Raw genomic sequence first — 22,815 nt, forward strand, 5'->3', positions numbered from 1 at the left:
GTAAAGCTAAAAATATTTCAAACATTTTTCCAATCATTTCTTCACTAAATCCTAATCTTAAAAACTCCCTTCTCCCTTTAAAGTCCCCATTTACATCTACCAAATGATGAACTTTATATACGTTCCTAAGAAATAACTCTTTATCAAATATTGTATGTCCATCAATCAAAATAAATTTATTATTAAAAATTACCTCATTCCTTTTTGAATCCTCTTTCAGAATCAAACTTCTACTTCCCATCCAAACCTGCAACATATCATTATAAAATTCTGGTAAAGTTAGCCTCAACAACCCTAAAATTGCCTTACTATAAAAAATCAAAATACCTCCCACCGATTTAGTGAAAAACTTAAAACATAACTTCCACTTCATACTATGATCCCCAGAAATCAAACGCTTAATCCACATAATTCTTTGTGCTTTAACAAACACTCGAAAATTAATGAACTTTAATCCTCCCCTATCATAATCTAAATACAAAATATTCCTTTTTATTTTATCTCTACCCCTCCAAATAAAATCAAATACCACCTTATCTAACTCCTCAAATACCCAATCAGGTGTTACCATGAGTGAAGAAATATAAATCAGCTTTGGTAAAACAAAAACCTTTACCAATTGAACTTTCCCCATCAGCGTTAAATCTCTCTGTTTCCACCATAATAATAATCTCTTTATCTTACTCAAAATCTCCTTATAATTCATAACTTCTTTAACATCAGGGTTCAAAGAAAAATATATTCCTAATATTTTTACCACCTGTTCTACTCTACCAAAAGGCAACACACAATCCTCCCTCGGAATACCTAATAACAACACATACGTTTTATCATTATTAACTTTTAAACCCGAAATTTGATAAAATACATCAAATAATCTTTTAACCTCCTCAACAGAATATCGATCCTGAAGAAATAAAGTAACATCATCAGCATACAGAATTTGTTTAATTTCAACATTATCAACCATTAACCCATGAATATTAGAATTCTTCCTTATTGCCTGAGCCAAAATTTCAATACACATAATGAATAAATACGGGGATAAAGGATCTCCTTGCCTTACCCCCTTCTGTATTGGGAAATAACCAGTAGACTCCTTACCATTTATAACACAACTACAGCTATTCAAATACAATATTTCAACCCAATTACATAACATTGATCCAAAACCAAATATATTCAAAACTTTCTGCAAGAATGTATGACGGATCGAATCAAAAGCTTTCTCAAAATCAATAGCAAACATATAACCAGGTAAACCACAGCTCGATGTATAAAAGATCATATCATCAATCAATCGAATAGCCTCTCCAATATTTCTTCCTTCTATATATCCAACTTGATCAACATTGATTATTTCATGCAAAACATGCTTAATACGGTTTGACAAAACTTTCGCAAGTATCTTATAATCTACATTCAATAATGAAATAGGTCTGTAATTCTTTATATATAAAGGATCTTTTCCTTCCTTATGAATCAAAGTAATTACACCTTGTTTTTGAGAAGCAGACAATTCTCTTCTGTTATATGCCTCATTAAAACTGTCCAACACCACATCCCCTATCACTGACCAGAATGTAATATAAAATTCTACACTTAATCCATCATTTCCTGGAGATTTATTCAGCTTCATCTGATTCAAAATAATTTCACATTCTCTTTTTGAAATATACCCCTCACAGGATTGAATAGAATCCCTACTTAATGTTGGCAAATCTTGAAAAAAATATCTACTATCACCAGATATAAAATCAAAATTCTCAAAATAAAGATTACTATAAAACCTTTTTATTTCTCTAATTATTTCCTTAGAATCACAAACTACCTCATCATTAACCCGCACACTTTTAACAATCATTTTCCTCTTATCAAATTCCATTAACTGTTTAAAATAAGATGAGTCACCTTCTCCACCTTCATACCACGAAGCCCTTGAACGAATTTTTATCCCTTCATTCACGTAATCATAACATTTTTTCAACTCTTTCTTTTTATCTTCCAACAACGTGATTCTATCACTATCTGATCTCAAAAATACATCATTTTCTAAAAACTCAATTTCTTCCTCAATTCTCTGAATTTTTTCCTTACGTTGTTTGGCCAAATTTATAGAATATTTCCTAGTAAAATTACAAATTTTCATTTTCAAAAAATCCCACAAAACCCTTTTATCTTTTATTTCATTCCGAAATTCTCCCAATATTTTTATTATTTCATCTTTCATTTTATTGACATATTCACTATCTTTACACAAACTGTTATTAAATTTCCAATATGACGCCTTAAAACATCTATCATTTTCCTTATCATCATTAGGTTTATTCAAAAGTTGCAAAAAAATTGCTGAATGATCTGGCGCAATAGAAGTTAATATCTTGCATTCCTTTACAATATCATGCAACTCACTCGAAATAAACCAATAATCAAGTCTACTTTGCATAAACGGAAATACCTGTCGATAAGTATATTGTCTATCTAAATTATGGGTGACCCTCCATATATCTATCAAATTACATTCCTCGACAAAATTATCAAAACACTGATCAAAATTTGTATGCTTCTTTACCATTGCTCTCCCATTATAATCTAATTCAAAATTTCGTATCAAGTTAAAATCTCCACCAATAATAATCAAGTTTCCATTATCAACAAAAGGATGCAGAATCTTTTCAACTTCAGACAGAAAGTCTCTCCTCTCTGTTTCTTTACCCCTCACTGGAAAATATACATTTACAATAACAATTTCCATACCTTGTAAAACACATTTCATCAAAATATATCTACCTTCATGATCTATATCAACATATAAAACATTCAATTTTAAATTTGCATTAACCAACAAACAAACACCTTTACTATGTGGTGTACCATGACTAAAATAGGATACTCCGTCCCACTCCTCTCTCCACTTTTTTTCAACTTCAGGAGAGCTATACGTCTCTTGTAATAACACAACATCTGCTTTTTTATACGTACACCAGTTAATAATGTTCTTTCTTTTCCTTGCATACCTAATACCATTTACATTCAACGAAAGGAAATTACAGCGAATATCTAAATCATCCCAAGCCATAGTTACAGACGAGTACCGCCAGAACAAGCACAGTTAATTCGCCTGACTCTGAAATACATCTACAGCTACCATCTGCATACACACAAACACACCACTTATACACACACTCACTCACACCGATTACACTCACAATCATTGAAGTTTGTTTCATTGAAGTTTGTTATCGATTGTCACACCAGGAAATTTAGTCAAACGAACATGATCACAATGTAAATCGGCTGCCTGTAAATCTTCAACTGCAGGGCCTAATCTTAATTTCATTGATATCTATCTACCTTTTAGTAAATACAGATGTACCATGTAATTTGTTTTCTTGGCGTTTATATTAGGGTATGCCTTTCCAGACTAAGAAATTGGCGTACATGTTTTACTGGATAGCCAACACGAGGGTGCAATAGCATTCCTCGGGAGACTGGTAGAAAACACATCTTTCTATTTACGTGCGGTGTCAAACGCCACTGCTCACATTGAGATATTGATTTCAGTCAAAATTTGTCACCGTTGTATTATTTTGTACAGAAGATTGAGTGGACACTCGAGAGCGAGCAAGTGGCCGTGAAAAGTGAATATTTGTGAATTTCTTAAGGATTCCTGTGTGTAGCATTATTGGGTGATTTGGATGTATTCAGAAGGAACAACAAATTTGTGTCAGGCGAATGGGGCAGGATGTAAGAAGTGAGAATGCGAGTTTTGCCCAAAATACACCCGACAAATGTGACATGCCATTCGCATGATGCATGCAATGAACGGGAGTTACGGATGAATGGATGGGCGTGCTCTGGGGACGCGGCGGTGGACTGTTGTGTGTAGCCAGGAAGTGCCCGGTCTGTGCGCGGGATCTAACGCTGTGCCTCTGGCTAGCCATTGATAACTCGTCCCGAAGCGAGGGAACTCGAATTTAGCTAGACTGTTGTTGTGAGTGACAGCCGAACAGCCATCATGTCGCTAATGCGACGATCGGCGAAAACTTTCACGGTCCGAGTACAGACTATGGACGCTGAATTGGAGTTCAGTATCGATGTGAGTCTTTTGACTTTTGTAAAGAATTGTCTAAGGGGCAATGTCATGTGTTGCATCACGATTTGTGAGACTGGTACGTTGTAGTGGAACGGAATTCCGCAGAAGAATGTCAACAATGATGTATTGATGAGTTAGTGCTGGCTGTTGTAGTGTTAGTGTTGTGTTGTGTTGTGTTTGATTGTATTTGATGCAATGCAACCAGACAGTCATCTCATGTGGCTATTGACCGAAAGATCGGTCTGTATCTGTCCGTCGGGGAATGTTCCGCGGAGACTGCGTCTGGCTTCTTGTCTACGGAGGACGGCGTTAATGGCAAAATACAAAAGAGTCCTCCGGACAGACGGATCTTTCTGTCTAATGTGGCTAGAGCTTTCTGATCACCCCATTGTAAATTACAAGAACAATATCAAACGGTCAATATAAATGTAGACCAATAAATCTGCCTGTCTTTAATGCATTGCCATTGGTCCTCTTCCGGGGAGATAGGAGGGGATTCCGTGAAGCCAGCAGACGGTAGTTTCCACGGAACATATCATTTATTATAAAATGGAGACTGATCTTTCACTATTTCAGTCAAAGTATCACTAGATTCTATCTGTCTATCACCCCTCATTTGATTTTTTTTCCAGATTTTACATTTCTATCTGTAGACAATAATTAGACCATCTACAGTAGGAGAGTGGATTGTATCACTGAATCTTTTTTTTTTTTCGTGGCTCTCAATTCCACACTCGGAGGTGAAATTGCAGCCAAGAAAAAAACAGTTATTCACCTAGTCCTGAAAATTATGAATTTAGCAAAATTATGAAAATTATTCCCTCCAGTTTTTTGAAAATAGACATCAAGTGTAAATTTACCCCTCTACAAAAAGTTATATTTCAGCACGGTGTCAAATCACATTATAATTCTGGACACGATTTTCGAAATGGAATAATCAACATCTTTCACATCTTGTCCTTGCACCAGAATCACAATTCCTACCCTACAATACCCTACACAGTCGTACTGAGTGGACGACAAAGAAAAATCAGCAATGAGGCTGAAATTTCGCATTGTGCGGTACAAATAAGGTCTAACATGAACATTTGTAACAATTCACGAGATGATCTCGTGATAAATTGACATCTATCTAACTCTGAGATGAAATGTGAATTTCTTGGCATTTTTATATTTTTGTGTCACATTTATTATTTTTTTTTTTTGCGATTTCGGCCCATACAATGCTCTGTGAGGCTAGTCTACAAAGTCCCATGCATATATTTGAATGTCATTAGTACGCAGAGATGTGCACATGGGGAATTAGCATGCCGTCTGGTAATACCATACCTGTATACGTTGTATGTCTACTCCAATAGGGGAAAGAATTGTCGCTGCATCCAAGAAATGTAAAGTTTAGAAAGACGTCCAAAATTCAACCCCTGGCTTAAAGGGGATGGCTAGTAACTGATCAGTGGGAATCAGTGAGAATGATGGAGGATGATTGTTCCAATCCTTGTAGGATTCATATAAAAGTACATTAATATAGTATCTATTATTGTGTGAAAATCATTTGCTACAGAATGGTCTCATATTCAAGTAATGTGCAGTTTAATCGCCCTGTCACTGTACAGGCATGCTAACCTGGAAACATTAACCTGCACATTACTTGCATCATATACAATGTAAGACCATTCTGAAGCAAATGATTTTTACACAACAATAGATATATGATGTACTCTTATTGATCCAACAAGGATCAGAACAATCATCCCCCAGCATCCCCACTGATTCCCACTGATCAGTTACAAGCCATCCCCTTTAAAAGTATCCTTTTTGCGTGTGGTTGAAGTTACTGATTTGAATACCGATACACTAGCAGTATCTACCAAACTATGGCCTGCAACACAGAGTGTCTAATTCTATACTAGAAAAATCAAGCAAAGCAATGCTTTTGTGCATTTCGAAAGAGGAAATGTTTTCTTGATATCTTGGAAAATACTGAAAGCAGGCATATGATGCCTCAGTATTCAGCTCTCCAAATTCTGTTTCATTTGTTAAAAGGAAGCCAAAGTTCAAATATGATTCAAATGTGGATTGAGTGAATGCAGAGAACTCATCAGTGTGAGTTTGAGCAAAATTGGGCAATTGGTTCAAGAGTTATGAAAATAAAGAAAAATGAACATATTTTCACTTTTCTGGCATAGTGAAAGAGCACTTGACTTTATATCTTTTTAGAAAACAGAGCAAATAATGTTACCCTTGACATAATATACAAACTTGTACAAAACTGTGGAATGTACACTTTTCATGAAAAGTGAAATTTTGTTTATTATTCTCCCTATATTTTCTTTATACTGTCGTCCAATAGTCTACTGATGCAGTTTACATATAAAAAGTCATAACTTTTGAATCAATTTTGTTCAATTTTCTTAAAACTTTCACTGATTTGTTCTACTAATCATTGCTGCTTTCACTCAATCCACTTTAAATATTTAGGCTTTGCTGTAAATGGCTGGACAATGAATGCCCATATTTTACTACCGGGTACTACTAGTATGACAGGACCTTCACAAAACAAAAACAAAAAAAACCCTGTAGTACTACAAACATTAGCCCCCTTGTGTACACTCAAGGAATCAATGTCACTACAGTACAAGACTATTTCATGGTTACCGTACAGTTTATAGATTATCTAAAGAGAATTGTTGTACACTGTACCTCATTGTTGTGATTGCAGAAATGACCAAGGAATTGGTAATATCAGCTTAGTGATATCAAGGAGGTTCAAGAGAATGGAGTCAAAACTGTCTTATTTCCTTTACTATACATGTATGTTGGATGCCGCCGCTAAAAAATATTTGAAGCATGTGCCAAACAGGATCTGCCACGCAGACAGGAATACAATTGACTCGTGTCTCATTGCATAATCACCAGCCACTTTCTAAGGAAGATATGTCTTTGTGATGGTAATTACATTTGTACTTTTTGCTATCCCTCCATATGAAAGGTACAAACGTGTACAACATTGTAGGTGGTACAGACGGATGAGGATGTGCAAATAGAAATTGCGCAAAAAGATGATGAAATAAAGATGAAAATTTCTCGACTGGGCATACTCGGGCATTAATCTGATCTATCAATAAAGAGTTTCATTTGTTGGAATTAAGCGGAGAAGTGATAAAACCGGCTTTCCACGATGGTACAGTTTTAAACATTTTCACATGATACAGCTCTGATTTACACTTTTGCACAAATTTCTGCATGGGACTGACTTTTGATTTACATGCTTTACTATTAAGTGAAATTTCATTTCATTTAATAAATAGATTTAAGCAAAATATGGCCAATATTATGTTAACGTTCAAAATGAATCATCAGATTGCTCAGCAAGACGGCGGCTTCGAACATCGATCATCAAAGGCATAATGCACCTGTGAAATTCTTTTGTACATCAATAGAAATCTGACGACTGTTTGATTAATTACAGCCAGTTGGAACTCCAACTTACTCCTTGGTGATATTTTGAACACAATGAAGGATTACCATACAAGTGTAGCATTCAAACCCTCATGTTTTTAATTGTTGTTGTTTCTCTCAAACTGGCTGCTGTTTCTTCAGTTGCCTTCAGATTTTCATTGATGGATCATTCCTCTTGGAGATCTGAAAGTACCGCTGTAGATTGCTGTGAATACATGGTGATAGACTAATAATAATGTTACTTCAAATCTGCATTCTGTCTTTATCAGAAAAAAAACAACCATAAAAAAAAAACACGAAATGTAGTTTTGTTGCCTATACATGGTGTTTTATGTACATTTGTACACTAAATTAGTGTCCATGATCTTGAAGAGTATAAATGCCCAGGCCCAGGGTACCAAATTTTTGGAGCAAATTTATGGAAAATCAGTAACAGGTCATCATGAATGAGACAGAGGAGAAGATGAATATTGTGATGCAACGTCATGTCATTGATGCCTGTACAATACAGGGTACAGGGTACACTGTAGGTTTTGAAAGATTTCACAAACATAAAGTACACACTTACCTATAGATAATATGTATACACTAACTTGAATTGGATTTCAAGAATTGAAAATGCATTTTATTGAAAATCATCCATGGCAGCCCGCAGGCTGAATTGCAGACAACTTTACGTGAAGCCAGTTTGAATACATTGAAGTACAGTGTACAAGTACATGTATGTGCAAAGCAATAGAATACGTACTGTAGAATTAAAAAAAAAAAATCCTACGTACAACTTAGCATTAGACTTGACGGAGCAATTCATCATTTTGTCAATATGGCATACATTTTGTACTGTGACAGTATTGCAATACAGGTCATTAACTGGATCTTTGGCACAAAAGACAAATTACAAATACAATATCTGCACATGGATTTATCCTATGCAAGGAATATCAAAAGCGAATGAACTCCTAAAGTGTGTCAAGTCATTGTTTCATTTTGATTTAAGATACTCATCGTCAGCCTGTGTGGTGAGACATTGGAAATAACACACTTCTCACCAGGCATAGAATGACATGTTTGGGTTCATTGTACTTTCAGACCAATATGAGTGCATTTTTGAAATACCAGTGGTGGGTAATTTCGTGACAGACATAACATGCATGGTTGTGGTTAGTCAACTCCAGAGAACCGTTTGTGTTTTGGCAAGTGTGGAGTGTTCCACATGCCAGCCGGTAGTGCGTAAAAGCGTCCTTGAAAGAGTGAACATCTTGTTTGTGTTATACAAGTGACTGGTGCATGTCGTGCAGTCTAAATAAAATGCCAAACACTCTGGTCTGTCAAGTAAATGTAGAGACTATTATTAATTTTTATGTCAAAATGAGGCTGTTTCTGTATGAGGTTACATCAGCTTTGTGCAATTCGCCTTGTACAAACTCACAAAGCCATCGTTAGTGTCTATGTGCTCATACTCTAAAACTTAAAGGGATTGTATAGTTTTGGTGCTCATACTCTAAAACTTAAAGGGATTGTATAGTTTTGGTTGAGACCTAATTTCAGGTTTCTAACATTTTTTAGTGAGATATGAGAAACCTCCTATGAAATGTGAAAGATCATGTAATTCTATGAGGAATTCAACATTTATTTGTTAAAAATTGGTTTTGAAATGGCTGAGATATCCAAAAAAGAGCGATTCTAATAAAGTGTGGGACCCACACTTTATTACGATTGCTTTTATTATACCGGTACTTTGTTTTTGGATGTTTCAGTCATTCCAAACCCGATTTTCATCAAATAAACTTTGAATTCCTCTTAAAATGGTATGCTCTGTACTGTATCATAAGTGATTTCTTGGTATCTCGCAAAAAGTTAAAAGCCCAATTCTCATCTCCACCAATACTGTACCATCCCTTTAAAGTTATTCATCACATTTGAATCAGAGTGTAAGGGACCTGTCACATCATTACCCTGATAAAAACAGTAGAGGCATTGAAGCCAAGTAAACTACAAAACAGAGCATTACTCTGAAATGTATTCATACATGTGTACTGTAATATTTTTGTGTTGCTTGTTTTCTCTCTCCTCGCAGTATTCATTTCTAGGATCCACTTTGATACATTGTAATCCCCCTCCCCTTTACTTTGGCTTGTGCTTGTGACAACTTCTAACCCATGGAGTATTGTACCTATACTGTAGTGTACAAACTGTACTTATTTTCAGAAGCAACCCAGGAAAACCTTGTCACAATGCGAGAGAAAACATACATGAAAAATTGTGAGGGCATGACATCATCAACTCACTCATTGAATATTCATAAGGTTTGGTCAAGAAATCATGTTTTTCTCCAAAATGTGAAATTTCAAAATGTTATACAGTACAATCTTTCACATCATGTATCATATTTTTGTCATTTTTGGAATGTTCATTAGGGAATTTTTTTCTCTTTCTTTCTTTCAGAGTTTATTTATTTTTGGAGTTGATTTCTTCTTTAACCGGTTAAGGACAAGTTCTGAGTATACTCGGGCAGGGGTCTGTGAGAAATGCGTATTGTAGCAAAATTAGCCCGTCCTCAATGGGTTAAAGTAAGATATGACATTTATTCATGTGCTTACTTTTTTTGCAAAAGTGAAATTCTTTAGAAGAGTGGATTCAGAGCTCTCTGTAATGGCATACAATACATACAGCAACTCTCTTTAAATATCCACAGACTCCATTGTTAGCTACTTGTGATTGGCTGCATGAAATTGTCTGACATGAAATGTTACTTAATGACACACTCAGGTGATCTTTGAATCACTTGTTTGCCACAGTATTTACTTTTACTATGTGAGGTATTGTACAAAGTACATGTATATATCCTACTAGTTTCCACTGTGACTAATTGTCAACTCTGTAAAGCAAATATTACAAATCAACCAGTGAATGAATGGAATGTTACATCTTATCTGTCCAATAGTTCATCATTTTTAGCTCCAGCTCCAAGGAATTGGGGGGGGGGGGGTTCATAAAGCTGTTCTTAAAGTTATGAATGACGTAAGAACAACTGGAACATGTTCTGATGTGTTATACAAGTATCAGAATTTCTTTTTTTTTTTGTTATAATGCAGCACAAAAACTAATCACCAGTCAATCTTAAGTCGTTCGTATCTTTAAGAACAGCATTATGAAACACCTCCCAGTTTCCTTTTAACCTTCCCACAGTGCTTTGCCAAGAGAGCGTGACCTTTACACATCAATCTATTAATGCTGTGATGTACTATTATTGTATAAAAGTCCTGAATTACATGTATGTGTCTGTCTGCAGATAAAGACGACAGGTCGGCAACTGTTTGACCTCGTGTGCAGGACCATCGGCCTGAGGGAAACCTGGTACTTTGGTCTACAATACGAGGACCCCAAGCATTACATTGCCTGGCTGAAGATGGACAAAAAGGTGAGATTTCACCCCCAAGAATACCAACCTTTCACCATCTTTGTTTTTACACATAATTGTCGACAGTTCTGTTTTGTCTACTGAAAAGTAGTTTAAGTAATCACTGAAAAGTAATTTTAGGAGAACATTATTACTGTGATACAATGTTCTTCAAAATACGGCAACTACTTTGTAAATATCTCCTTCCCAGCTTTCATAACACCAGCCCCATACATCAGCAGGAACGGCCACAGCCTCAAGCTTACAGTACCTGTGGCCACCATAGACCTCTACAAGTTTTCTTTCTATCCTCGAGCCATCCGTATATGGAACTGTCTACCACATCAAGCAGTAACAGCACAATTAACCTTTGCTGCTTTCCAAGAGGCTGCCCTTCCAGATAGAAGGATGAAGCCTCCTGTTGGTGACAGGATGCTGTTAAATTCAAGAGCATCTTTTACTTGCACATTGTATGCATCACGTTTTAATTGTACTTATTTTGGTATAACATGTGCACCATCACATACGCCTCAAGACTCAAGAAAAAGAAAATCTGAGACTGCTATCTCTGAATGTAAAAAACAAAAAGATTACAATTTTCAAGTTGATACAGTCTTTGCTCGATCTTCGTATTTAACTACATGTATTACCAGCAGTCACTGAATATATATTTGGGGGTCTTGTGCATGTTAATGTGCTACTGGTACTCCTTTACTAGGTCTTTGTAGCATTTGCTTTAACACACCAAAGGGAAGGAAGTGATATTTTCTTTTACTCTTACTCAAAGTTCCATGTTGTAGGATAACATTGATGTGTGTCTTTGATTCCTGACCATTTCACTACACCTCATGCACTCTTTTTTCAGATTTCCACAAGACCTCCACTGTAATGTATAAATGCAAAGTTACAACTTGTACCTTACCAAAAGTCATCCAGAATCTTATAAATCACCAGGGGGGTGTTTCATAAAGCTGTTCTTAAAGTTACGAACTACTCGAGAACGACTGGTTATCAGTTCTTGTGCCGAATTATGGAAATTCTGATAAGTATAGCACATCCGAACTGATCACCAGTCGTTCTTAAGTCGTTCATAATTTTAAGAACAGCTTTATGAAACACCCCCTGGTTCTGAACTCAATGAGCAGATCTTCTTTCCGACTCCTTCTTTCTCAGGTGAAGGAGCAGAACATCCCCAAGGAGGAACCCATGCCTTTCATCTTTCTGGCCAAGTTCTACCCGGAGGAGGTGTCGGAGGAGCTGATCCAGGAGATCACCCAGCATCTCTTCTTCCTTCAGGTCAAGCAGCTCATCCTCAACGAAGAGATCTACTGCTCCCCAGAGGCCTCCGTCCTCCTGGCCTCCTATGCCGTGCAGGCAAAGGTACACCAGTAGAGGGCTCCCTCCGGACATTTCAGTCAGTGTTGTATATAAAGAGAGTCTGGACAACTGCTAAATTGGACACCATGTCGTTCCCCAGCGTATTACGCGTTGGCGTTGAGTTGGAGTGTACGTGTTGACGTGTACGCGTGTACGTGTGTACGTGTGTAGGCATGTACGCGTGTTCGTGTTGGCGTGTACGCGTTGGCGTTGACGAGAATTGGCGTGTACGCTCAGACGTGATAATGAAAGCAAGCCAAATAATGGGTAGTTAACAATGGGCACTGCATGTGAGTGCACTTTAATAAAGACATGGCTCCGTAAAGATCACATGACCAGTTTTGACCAATCATAGGCTTCAAAACTCATAAGCCGAAAACCGAGTTGGCCAGACTCTCTTTATATACGACACTGATTTCAGTCACCCTCCTTGGATTTCAGTCGCAGCATTTTTCAGAATAAGAAATCATATCTGGAGCTAAGCCTGTTTTGGCTCATGTGCTGAGAAGTAAGATGTGCTTTATCATGATGGGGTAACTTCAAGGTCCTCTGCCTGATTACTCAGAGATTACTGATCTTGGAGGGACATGGATCTAGGACTCAAGAAGGGGCTGTTAGATGGCATGATGAGTGCCACCATCTTGATTGCCAAGATCGACAATGTTTTAAAAGATTGTTCACTGTCAATCAGAGTAGATCATTTTGTATGTACACGCAAGTTTCCATGACTAGCTAACAAGCAAACTTTGTCTGTAAAGGATCTGTCTGTGGTAGGTGGAACCAGCCAGGAACAGTGGCAGATCAAGAGACCAACTGAAATTGACATTGTTTGACTATTTTTGACTTACCATATGAATTGGCTTCATTCGGACATTCAGAACATGACAGATGCATGATTAGTAAATGAGGGACCATGTAATAGCACCCACTTGAATCCTTAATCATTTCCCTTTAAGATGCAATATATTTTGCAGTCACTGGCAGAACTGAAAGCCTTCACTGATTCCGTAGGAGGCTTCCTGAAAACATAGATATCACTTCATGTCCTGAAAAGAGAAAAGGAGAGACTCTATGATTAAATGATGATATTTTGCCTGTTGAGATGGATGTTACACACAAGCAGCAATTCCCTGATTGCTCTTTAGAACCTCCCTGATTTTGATCTATAAATGTTGGCAACCCTGCGCCTGAACGCATCTCAGTTACAGTTCATAAATCTTTACCTCAAGTATTTAGATAAATACAGTCATATGAATTATTGTAGGTAGGAAATTTATGTAATGAAATTGGTAAGATGTCATTCTTTTCTTCACTTGTGTGGGTTTTTTTTTCTGTGTTTGTATGTGAATAGTATGGTGACTATGAAGCCAATGTACATCAACCTGGATTCCTGGCCAATGAGGGCCTCCTACCCACGAGAGTGATCAGCCAGTTTGACATGTCGGTCAGCCAATGGGAGGAGAGGATAACTGCGTGGTACAAAAAACACGAGGGCCTCCTCAGGTTCGTCTATAGAGCTTGCTTTTTGGTCATCTCAAAAGCTGTACCTTCCTTGTGTGGCTGTATCGATTGTACGATGACTGTGGTATGATGTCACTTTGTTTCTTTATGATAGTTGTAGAAGGTATGACAATGTACACTGCATAAATACATTGTACATGTCATGTAGATATCTGAATCAAGCTACCAGTAATATGGGGGGGGGGGGGGGGGAATCCCAAAGTAATATTCTGCAACAGCTTTTAACGTGTACCAGTGTAGTAATGTAGTAATGATTCCTGCATGTCTTTATAACAAATTGAAAAAAATGATCTTTACAACCAGAAAGTCCACCAAAGTTTGCCTGACATAGCAACGATGTAGGCATATAAATCGGATTCCAATAATTGAAATACTCTTAAAATGTGGATTTTGAAAGTTTTTTTTTTTTGTGTGTGTGTTAGGTTTACAGCAGAAGATATTCATCAGTTTGAAAACGGGCCCACAAAATGTTTCTACACTAGCTACTTTGAGAGGGAACATGTTTAGGTTACACTTTTACATTACCGTCCATTGATTTTAAGATTTTAAGACTTTACGTTGTCTCTCAGTTGCAGTTCTGTTTGTTATGCTTTTAACTTCAATATTGTCAAAGTTATTGTCAAATTTATTTGCCTTTGATTACAGGGATGAAGCTGAGATGGAGTACCTCAAGATAGCTCAGGATCTTGAGATGTACGGAGTCAGCTATTTTGAAATCAAGGTTAGTGAGTAAATTCAGTTGATACATCTCTCATTTTCAGTGAAGTGCTTTTTGACGTGTGACAAATTTGTCAGTGTGCGATTGTAGACTCCCAGTATTCAAGTTTATGATGTTGAAATGCCGTCAGTCTCCAAGAACAAGCAGCCAGCTGTGTCTGCCTAATCAAACATTTTGTGGTTTAAGACCAAGGGAGTTCAGCTGAAGTAGAGCTGTATGTTTTCATGCCTTCCCCTCTGTTAAGGGGAAAGATTTTTCTGTTCCAACACAGAACAGTAGATGGAGGTCCAATGTAAGAAGTATTTAAACCACATATTGCCAATCCAATCCAACTTTGCATGTCGCTATTAGTGCAAGGTGAAGATCCAGTAAAATGTTCCGTTTCACACATATTTTGGAAGACAGGTGCATAATATCCAACCACTTGTGATTCACCTCAAATAATTGATAAAGGTCAGCAAATAACAGTAGTGTCATACAAAGAGATTCTTTCAAGCAGAACTTAATCAAACTTAAATGTCTAGATTGTCGTCATTAAGTTTTTTTTTCTGGTGAAGTCAGTCATGTTTGTTTCTTCTCAACAGAATGAGAAGGGTACAAATCTTTACCTCGGAGTCGATGCAACGGGTCTCAGTATATATGAGCTGGATAACAAGTTGGTACCAAAGCTAGCCTTCCCATGGAGTGACATCAGGCATATATCATACAGAGACAAGAAGGTAATGGGGCATCAGTTCAAACTCATGCTTTAAATTGCTGTATTTGTTTTATCCTGTGAGATACAATGTACAATACCGGTACATTAATTTCTGAATGGTATATGGATTTTTGTAAGGCGTGATGCTGCCCAGATGTTATGGTAGTGGGTGTAAACAAAACAGAAGATTATTATCTCTCAAACAAGAAGTGAAATGCATGCTTCAGTGTGACAGGTGATATCGAGTACCACAAAAATAGTAATTACAGAATAATGTAAGTAGATTTCCTTCTGTAGAAAAATATAACTGTATGTCCTTATACAATTGAAACCATTGCTGTTGGGTGATCATTGTACTTCTTACCCTTGCTCATGGAGGCAGTTTCCCCCAGTTTCTTGTTAAATGCCACCAGAGATGAACTTAAACTTTCACTGGATGCTGTATTGAAATTGGAATTCAGGTTAGAGGACCTTAAGAATTCATTTGCTCTGTCCATAGTTTGCTAACATTGTTATGCTTATGTTGGAGTAATGATCTGTATAACTTTGCTCATGTCCTAAAGGTTAAAAGCATAAAAGCATCTTTAAAAAAAAATCTCTTTCCTGACTCCCCCTTTTCTCTCTATTTTTCTTCAGTTCACCATTAAGCCCATTACCAAGAAGTCACCAAATTTCTGCTTCATTTCACCAAAGTTTCATATGAACAAACTGGTAAGTACTGTATTGACAAGTTTGCACAGCCTTAACCTGAACAACACCCCCGTTGCCCCTTTCCACTTCCACACCCACATTATCCCCCATATACCCCATTGCCTCTTCCTGCCCTGGCTCGTCCTCCATTGCCCCTCCCCTTTACTCCTCCCATTGCCCTCCCCCATTGCCCCTTCCAACTTCCCTACCCCCCATTGTTCCCCTACTGCATCCATCCGCCTTTGCTTTTCCCCCTGTTACCCGTCCCCATTGCTCCTGCCCCATTGCCCCTTTTCACTTCCCTAACCCACTGTTCCCCCCATCATTCCCCCATTGCCTCCTTCCCCACCTTTCCTCTTCCCCATTACCCCTCCCCATTGCTTCTCCTCCCATTGCCCTTCCCAATTGCCCTACCACCATTGTACCCCCCATTATCCCTTATAGCCCCTCCCCTTTTGATGCTTACCAATTGCTCCTCTTCTATCACCTGTCTCCCACTACCCCTCTTCATTACCCCAACCCGTTTCCCCTCGCCACCCTAATGCTTTCCCCTATCGCCCATTCTTCCTTTGCCCCTCCCCATTACCTATCTCCCTTTACCTCTCTCCTATGCCCCTCCTTCATTACCAATTTCCCATTGCTACTCCCCATCCCAATTTCCATTCAAGTTTGTTTCTGAGGATGATGTGTGATACCACTTTTGTCAGATCTGAAACTCCCTAATGCTTGCTCCCCCAGATCCTAGACCTGTGTATGGGGAACCATGAACTCTTCATGCAGAGGAGGAGAGTGGACTCCATGGAGGTCCAGCAGATGAGAGCTCAGGCCAGGGAGGAGAAAGCCAAGAAACAGGTGAGTGTGACACACCCCTCGGCAGGTGGTAGTCATAAGAGTTGTGGTAGCGACAATAGTATTTAAGTAGTATTTAGAGAAAATAGTAGTATTAGCAGCAAGAGTAGAATAAGAAGTAATGGTGGAAGTTGAAGTAAGGTTGGTTCCAGTTTAATAAGTAGTAATGATGATAATGATGGTGATACTACTACTCCTGATACTACTACATACTACAAGTGGTACTGAAATTTATGGATAATGATAATGATGATGGCAATTATATTATTAATGATAACATAAGTATGATATTGTCTGACCATGATAACCTTACTATAAGACTGATTACCTGTGATGTCTACACCATGATTTCGTTTGGGATTAGTTTTCTTTCCTTGTCCTGAGCTTCTTGTAGGTGTACCCCCTTTCCTGAAGCGTAATGCTGTCTACTCAATTGTCTGCAATAGTTAATTTGGTTTTGCTTGAGACTCAACCATCACAAAAGGAATGCATATAAATAATGCAATAATAAAATGTAAGGAATGTAGTGACCAACAAGCTTGGTTTGATTCCAGTAACCAGTCCAATCTCTGGGATGCATTCTCTTCCTCCAGGTGGAGAAACAAAAGTTGATGAAGGAGCGACAGCTGAGACAGAAGGCGGAGCAGGAGAAGGAGGATATGGAGAAGCAGCTAAGACATATCCAGGAGGAGTCCAGGATAGCACACGAAGCTCTGGTGAGAACGTACCCTAGTAGGCATGTGATAAGGCTATGGATATAATTGACCTAGTTCATACTGTGCAACATCTCGTAGGCTGAAAGACAACAAGAAGCTGTGGTGAGAACAAGCCTCTGGTAGGCATGTGGTAAGGCTATGGATATAAGTGATCTTGTTCATACATGTATATCACATCCTGAGGTGAAGGATAGAACACCTAGCTCTGGTGAGAACAAGCCTGAGGAAGCATGCAATAAGGCTATGCAAATAATTGATCTTGTTCGTACTGTACATCATATCCCAATCTGAAAGATGGTACACATAGCTCTGATGAGAATTAATCCCTAGTAAACATGTTGTAAGGCAATGGATATCATTGAATCATTTCACATACATACCCTGATCACAAGGATAACAAATAGCATCTGGTGAGGATGACTCTCAATTAGGCATGTTTGAGGCTATTGATATTATAACCCAGTTCACATGTTTTGTGCTGAACTCAAAGATAGTACACAAGGAGCTGGTGAAAATGACCCTCCAGTAGGCATATTATAAAGATAATGAAAATGATTGATCCAGGACATACATTATACATCATCACAAAGATTGCACATAAGGGTCTGCTGAAAATGATGGCCGAGTAAGTGTACGTCATAGAACTGTTGATACCATTGACCAAGTTCATATATGATATACTGAGCTCAAGGATAGCACATAAGGAACATTGGTTAGAATGACCCTGAAGTAGGCATGTAGTAAGGCTGCAGACATCATTGACCCATTTCACACTCCATATTCTGAGCTCAAGGATAGTACAAGAGGCTTTGGTGTGAATGACCCTATGAAATGCATGTGACAAAGCTATGGACATCATTGACCTCATTCACATGTCAACTGAATTCAGTCACAAAATCAAATATGTGTGTACATTTACTCATCTAAACAATCCTTAGTTTAGTCCAGGCATCTGTAGATATACACTGGGGATAAACATCCAGTGTATGTCTTAAAAGTGCAGTTTACCATTGGGAGCAGTGATTTAAAAAATGTTTGAGATATCACATTTGATGCATATGTGTAGATCAGTTGTATCACAAAACATCCTATCATGTAAAAATTTTGAAATAAAGCCTGAAATATAAGGAGATATCACCATTTTTCTCAGTAAACTATAACTGGAGACAGTTTAGTCTAGAAACATTTTATTATAACTATTGTTCACATTTTGTATACTCAACAATACTTAACATTAATTATACTGATTAAACTTTTTGCACTGGTTGTTTCTATCCCTAACTCACAATTTAGAACTATTTTGAAGCACTAAAGCTGGGTTTTTGTTTCATCTGCAAATGGTAAATGACGTCTTTAATTAAAGACTAGGTAGTGTAGACAAAATTGGGTGGTGTTAATGGTGGTGTTGGTGATGATTCATGGGTGGTCCTATTCATGAGCTGTCCACCAGGGTATATTACAAAAACCACAAATTGCACTGGTCAGTGAATATGTATACATCGAAGCGTATGCTCAGTGGTAACGCTCAACTCCAGAGGAGATTCTGCAGCTGTATGAGTACTTAGAGATCAGTGATAAAGCTATCCATGATTTGTTACAGGGATTCTTGACTATATCCCAACCGGGACATCCTTCCCACTCCATGAATCCCCATGCTGCTGGGTCTTTTAAGACAATTTTTTTTTGGAACTGCAGTCCTAGTACCAAGTTCCTCTTGGCTTCGACCAGTGGGAATTTATCCCAACATCTTCTCTTGATTTTTCTCTAATATCAGATGAGGTCAGAGGAGACGGCTGAGCTGCTGAATGAGAAGGCCCAGGTGGCCGAGGAGGAGGCAATGCTCCTAGCTCAGAAGGCAGACCAGGCGGAGAGGGAGATCCAGGCCATACGGATGGAGGCAATAAAGGTTAGTGACTCCTCTTAACTCTGGTTGAATCCCTTGGGGATGCTGCTTTCCCCTCCAGGGACAGCAGAGAAGGTCTGGAATTGAGAATAGTTCTTGTTGGCCCAAATCACACTGATATACATGTAAAAGTAATTCACCATCTGTGGAAACCTTAGTTCTTAAAAACAGCCTATAGGATCTTGATGTGTAACTGAACCATTTTGGCCAGCTTTGTTCCTGATATACATGTATATGTATCTTAAATATATAACATAAGTGAAGCTTTGTACTCATTTTTTTCTGTTTGGATTAGACGTCATGTTTCTGTTATGTAATTAGGGTATGAATTCAGCTATCTTGGAATATTAAGTAGTTAGATATGTCCTTAACCCCCCACTTACACATTTTCATTTTTCTCTAAAATGGCATGCTTCAGAAACAGTTTTTTTTTTTTTCCACTGGAGGTTTACAATGAATATTGTTGTTTCCTTTTAACATAGTTGTTATGACATGGACCAGTATTTTCAAAAATGAAAATGACTATTTGGGTTTGGCAGATTAAGTGGAAAAATGATAAAAAATGACTAAAAATGACCCACTTTTATACGATATCTTGTCAACAGACAGCGGAAGAAAAGCGGCTGATGGAAATGAAGGCACAGGAAGCAGAATTCATGGCATTCAAGCTGGCAGAAGAGTCCAAACAAAGGTGAGATCCTTTTCAAAGAAAATTTGAAGACATGAAGAACTCTGTGAAAACATGATTTCTGTATTGTGCTAGCTGTGTTGAATAAAGAGAGGAAAATGAATCAATCTTTTCATTGACTTCTATTATTAGGATAGTATATATTCTGGTAAACAAAAAATAAGCGTGGGAAAGTACTGCCATAATTTTTGGCAAGAAAAGATTGCTTTAGAAATTTATTGCAGAAAAGATGTAACAGTAAATGCACTGGGTAAGTGTGTCCATTCAGTAATTGCAATTAATGGGACTAGCACATTAGGCAAAGTTTCTGAATGTACTGTACTTGTTTGTACCACTGTTGGGAATTTTCAAGTGACTCCTGAGTATTGTTATCAAATTTGTACTTTTCACATGGTTTGATTTTTTTTAATTTCTGCAGATATGATTTGATTATTGAAAAGGATTAATTCATTTTATCATTCAAAAATGCTTTGCCATGTTTTTCACTTTTCACAGTGTTGTCATTGTGTAGAGAAATTAAGCATCTCTTTGTAATGTCTTTATCAGTGGCTCTCTAGATCTGAAACGTTTGCAAGTTTAAGTGTAAGATGGATTATCCTCCAAAAAAACCCCCCAAAGTAGACCTTAGATGGATGAAATGAAGTGTAGACTCTTAATGAATCATGTGACCTGACATGTGACTTGACCTATGAATCATGTGACTTGACTTGTGAATCATGTGATGAACTTGTCACTGATGAAGGTGTAAAGAGGCAGAGGACCTGAAGCACATGCTCTTCAGTGCCAGGCTAGCTGAGAAGGAGGCAAAGGACAAACTCATCCAGATCTCAAGAAGACCCATGACAGCAGTAAGTTGGCTGAAATGATGGTCATAAGATAAACTCAGGGAAAGCCACTTTCCTGACACTATTAATGAAGTGTTGTAAAAGTACTTGGCATTGTCTATTTCTGTCTATGACAAATGTGTGTTACAGAAAAAAAAAATAGCTTGCCCCTTAACAGGCTAGTATTCTTTTCAAATGCAATGTTGACCTTGTGAAATGAATAGCAACAAACAAAAGAAAATGATGTAGCATACAGAAATATCTTGAAATAACAACTAAAACTTTACAGTTGACATGTGAAAAGAGAAACTACTTAATTATATGGTAAATTGGTCACAAAGTATGTGGATGATAAAAACAACTTTGTAGAGTTTGGCATGATACGTGTAGATTCATGAATATCTGGTGTACCTCTCTCAGCTAGTGTCTTTCATGTATTATAATGTTTCTCCCATCCCCACCACCACCATCACCACCACCATCATCACTGCCATCATCACCACCCTCATCACCATGACAACCACTACTACCACCACCACCACCATCACCATCATCATCACTACCATACCACCATCATCATCACCGCCATCATCACAACCACAACCACGCCCGCCATCATCACTGCTACCATTACCACCACCATTATCACCATCTCCACCATAATCATTGTCATCACCATCATCACAACCGTCACCACCGCCACCGCCCTCAGCTGGAGCGCAGCCAGAGTTCCCTCAGCAACGAGCTAGCGGCGCTGGCGGTGGACCAGGAGCTCAGCTCGGGCGAGATGGAACTAATGGAGGAGGTGGATGTCGAGAAGCTTTCAAAGGACATTGAGGAGAGCCGAGTGGATTACCTGGAGCGATCCAAACACCTCAAGCGGCAGCTGAACGAGCTCAAGTCAGAGATCGAGGAGCTGAAGGTGGAAGAGAAGCAGACCCAGTTAGACCGCATCTTCAACGAGGTCAACCGGACCGGGGAGACCAAATCCAGCACGCTGAACAAGATCAGCAAAGGCACCACGCGTGCCCGCGTTGCCTTCTTTGAGGAGCTCTGATCTCGCCCTGCGTGATTTGTATCCCGTGACTGCGTATAATCCACCGAACTTAGTGATGGTTTGACTTTCTGCGCGTGACTGTCACATCAAGTGTGCTCGGAGATGGTGTTTAATCCAGCCGGACCTTTTTAGGAGTGTTCGCTTCTTTTGACACAACTCGGTCCTTACGTCCTGTGTTCCAGTGGCTACTTATTTTTTTTAACGACTACGTTTGTGAGAGAGAAATCTTCGCATGATATGTGAACTCAATTTGTGAGCATTACAACTCAAAGCACCAATGCTCGAGAGATGGATCACTGTTACAGCTTGACTTGATGAGAGCAGTGTGTACACTGATGGATTTTCTGTGAATGGTGCATCCAAATTTGTGTTGTTACACACTTGTGGTGTGTAGTGCAGATACATCTTGATGCTTTCCTGAGGGGAAGCAGAAAAAAAAACTCTGCGCATCGTCTCCCTGTGTGTTTGAGTCTGACGTTTTGTCTGTGTGTATGATCATGTGACGAAAACTTGCACTGTGTAAATGTTGACCACCGCAAATTTGATGTCTTTAAATGCTTTCAGGCCATCTGGAGGGTAAGGAGAGTTCTTACTCTCAAGGAAACCTTGGTCAGCTATTTCTATGATATGCATGTAGATTCAACCAGCGAATATCTGACATGATTGTTCAGGCTGGGTTGCAATACATGGTGGGCTTTGTGTATCGTGCTGCATACATGTATGTCATATCTGCATAATGTCATCACACTTTCTTTTGATATGATTTGATAGATTATCAGCTTTGATTAGGATTATATAAGACATCTACTGACCTGTTTTC

General features: G+C 38.2%; 1 protein-coding gene across 1 annotated transcript; it reads left to right on the forward strand.

The window, feature by feature from the left end:
• The first annotated feature begins 3,614 nt into the window (after positions 1 to 3,614).
• Positions 3,615 to 22,275, forward strand: LOC139732975 (merlin-like). Its single transcript, XM_071643812.1, has 13 exons — positions 3,615 to 4,099; positions 10,848 to 10,976; positions 12,129 to 12,335; positions 13,684 to 13,835; positions 14,499 to 14,574; positions 15,156 to 15,290; positions 15,905 to 15,979; positions 16,697 to 16,810; positions 17,401 to 17,523; positions 19,298 to 19,429; positions 20,032 to 20,117; positions 20,857 to 20,962; positions 21,651 to 22,275. The coding sequence occupies exons 1-13, from the start codon at positions 4,019 to 4,021 to the stop codon at positions 21,993 to 21,995; spliced, it is 1,761 nt and encodes a 586-aa protein (XP_071499913.1). The 5' UTR covers positions 3,615 to 4,018; the 3' UTR covers positions 21,996 to 22,275.
• Positions 22,276 to 22,815: the final 540 nt, after the last annotated feature.

Source organism: Diadema antillarum, unplaced genomic scaffold (assembly GCF_040938485.1).
Source record: "Diadema antillarum isolate AM-2024a unplaced genomic scaffold, OU_Dant_1.0 seq00000459_RagTag, whole genome shotgun sequence".
Lineage (NCBI taxonomy): Eukaryota > Metazoa > Echinodermata > Echinoidea > Diadematoida > Diadematidae > Diadema > Diadema antillarum.